The 2,500-nt window shown below is 57.9% G+C and overlaps 1 protein-coding gene across 8 annotated transcripts in view; it reads right to left on the bottom strand.

The window, feature by feature from the left end:
• Positions 1–2,500, bottom strand: part of LOC125031178 (longitudinals lacking protein-like) — an 87,064-nt gene that overhangs the window by 32,132 nt on the left and 52,432 nt on the right. For 2 of the 8 annotated variants that reach the window (XM_047621771.1, XM_047621774.1), the window contains exon 7: positions 693–1,999. The exons of the other annotated variants lie outside the window; for them this stretch is intronic. In XM_047621771.1, coding sequence (XP_047477727.1) covers positions 1,410–1,999 — 590 coding nt within the window. In that variant the 3' untranslated portion in view covers positions 693–1,409. Of the gene's footprint in view, positions 1–692; positions 2,000–2,500 lie in introns of those variants that run through there. 8 annotated transcript variants of the gene reach the window in all.

Genomic DNA, 2,500 nt, shown 5'->3' with positions numbered 1-2,500 from the left:
CAAATGCATCACCCACGGCAAAGAAATATCGCTGGCAACCATGCACACCCTGCGTGACATGTCCTAGCCCCCCCCCCCCATGTCTCCTCCCTCTCTCTGCCCCCATCCCTTCCTACACACACTCCCCTCCCCTTCCCTTCCCTCTCCTCTCCTCTCCCCTCCCGTCTCCTACACACACACACACACACACACACACACACACACACACACACACACACACACACACACACACACACACACACACACACACACCTTCCTACCCCCTCCCATTCCCCTTCACATAATCTCTCCAGCCTCCTTTGCTTTTTATTTATTACTATGCCTACTTTCAAACTCTTTAAAATAAGATTTACCAATTCTTAAACAACAATTTACATCTACTGTCCAATAACAACAACAACAACAACAACAACAATAGTAGCAACAAAATATTTATCATGATAAGTATAGTTGAAAAATGTGTAAATGTCTCTCTAACAAAACATGAAGTGCGCTAACATTGTGTCCTTATGATGGTACATAACAAGAAAAGTAGTAGAAGTATCAATATTAATCAATCTAATGTTCTGCACCGCATACGCCAATCAATCGATTTCGCTTTTCTTGTAGTTCTTATTTCCTTTTTGGCACTTCTATGTGATGCTGCATTAGAAATATGTGTTGCGTTTGTACTGCACGTAATCCTTTTTTTCTGTGTAAAATGTTTATTTTCTAAAGGCTAGGTCGGTTCATGATTTTGAATGGGATAAGTGATGGTTAAATGTATATTAACACACACACACACACACACACACACACACACACACACACACACACACACACACACACACACACACACAACACACACACACGCACACACGTATACGAATTAAAAATCACGTTACTGGGTTATTAATATTTGTCTATCTGTCTCCCTTACTCTCTCTCTCTCTCTCTCTCTCTCTCTCTCTCTCTCTCTCTCTCTCTCTCTCTCTCTCTCTCTCTCTCTCTCTCTCTCTCTCTCTCTCTCTCTCTCTCTCTCTCTCTCTCTCTCTCTCTCTCTCTCTCTCTCTCTCTCTCTCTCTCTCTCTCTCTCCTGCACCCCGGAGCGTCCCCTCCTGGCTTGGCATTGGTCTCTCGGGTGCAGAGGGCAGCAGCGTACTGCGGGGGGCGGTGGCGAGGGTGGGCAGAGGGTGGGCATCAGCGGGGCAGAGCGAGCTGGCTGGGCGGGCCTGGTGGGCCAGGTGGGCTGGTATGGGCGCGCCTCCCCCCTCCCTAGCAGCGGGTCGCGGCGGCGGCGGCGGCGAGGGCGGCGGCGGGCGGGGGTCGCGTGCGTGCGGCTGGCCGGCCTGCGTGACTCGGGGTCATGAGGCTATCACAGCTAGAGTCGTGGGCGGCGGCGGAGGCGGAGCTCCGGCGTGGCGCCACCCTCACGGGGAGGTCCTTGCAGCCGAGGGCTCCGGGGGGCGGGGCTCCCTGCTGCTGCCGCCGCTACTGCTGCCGCTGCCGCCGCCCGGCCGGGGAACAGCAGTCGCGAGGGTCCAGGGCGCGGCGTGGCGGGGCTGGTCCAGCGCCAGAAGGCGGTCGGGCGGCTCGGGCGGCGCGGCGTCGTGCGAGGTCGCGGCCACGGCGGCGGCGGACGCCAGGGCGGACAGGCTCAGCGAGTTGTGGTACGGGGGGTGGCGCCCCCCCTCTCGCCAGCGCGCAGGGCAACCGTACTTGTTTTTGTTGAGGTGCCGCAGGAGGTCCCAGCGGCGCGAGAAGAGCTTGCGGCAGCCCGGGCAGGAGTGCGTGCCGCGATGGACGTGCTGGTGCTGGTAGTAGGAGCGCGGGTGCCGGAACACCTTCTCGCAGTCGGGGCACGGGTACAGGCGGCCGCTGCCGTGGCTCATGGCCGCGCCGTCGCCGCCGCCGTCGTGTCCGCCGCCGCCGCCGTCCGTTAGCCCCAGAGGTCCTCCAACACCACCAATACCATCACCCTTTCCCGCCATCGTCGCCCACGCCACCACCAGCGCGCCAGCTGCCGGAGAACAGCACACGTCAGTTTGGGCGCCGCCTAAGGCCCTAGGCTGTCTGTCTAGCTGTGACACGGGCTCCAGCACTGTACTCTAGTGTGCTCGGGCCGGGACGTGTGTACCCAGCTCTGTACTCTAGCCGCCCGGACCTTCCACCAGCTCTACCCCGGCAACTTCCTCTGACAACCTCTGACAACGCTAAACTCTGACTCGGGCCCTTGCTCTCCCCTCACGGGACGGCGTTAAATAACCTACACCTGAGACTGACCTGGGCTGACCTGGGGCTACAGGGGGAGGGGGGGGAAGGGGGAAAAGGGAGGGGAGGGGAGGGGTGAGGGAGAGAAGGGGGGGAGAAGGGAGAATAGGGGGAAGGGAGATTACGCAATTTGGGAGAGAGAGGAGGAGGAGAATGACGTCTCTCTAAATGGTCTACTACGCTGGCCATACATCACCTGTTGGCCCGACCATTAAGTGGCCAAACCGCACAGGTAAACACAGCTAGAACA

The sequence above is a fragment of the Penaeus chinensis genome, chromosome 12 (genome assembly GCF_019202785.1).
Source record: "Penaeus chinensis breed Huanghai No. 1 chromosome 12, ASM1920278v2, whole genome shotgun sequence".
Taxonomy (NCBI): domain Eukaryota; kingdom Metazoa; phylum Arthropoda; class Malacostraca; order Decapoda; family Penaeidae; genus Penaeus; species Penaeus chinensis.
Note: the sequence above shows the minus strand (reverse complement) of the source record. Positions and strands in the feature narration are given on the sequence as shown.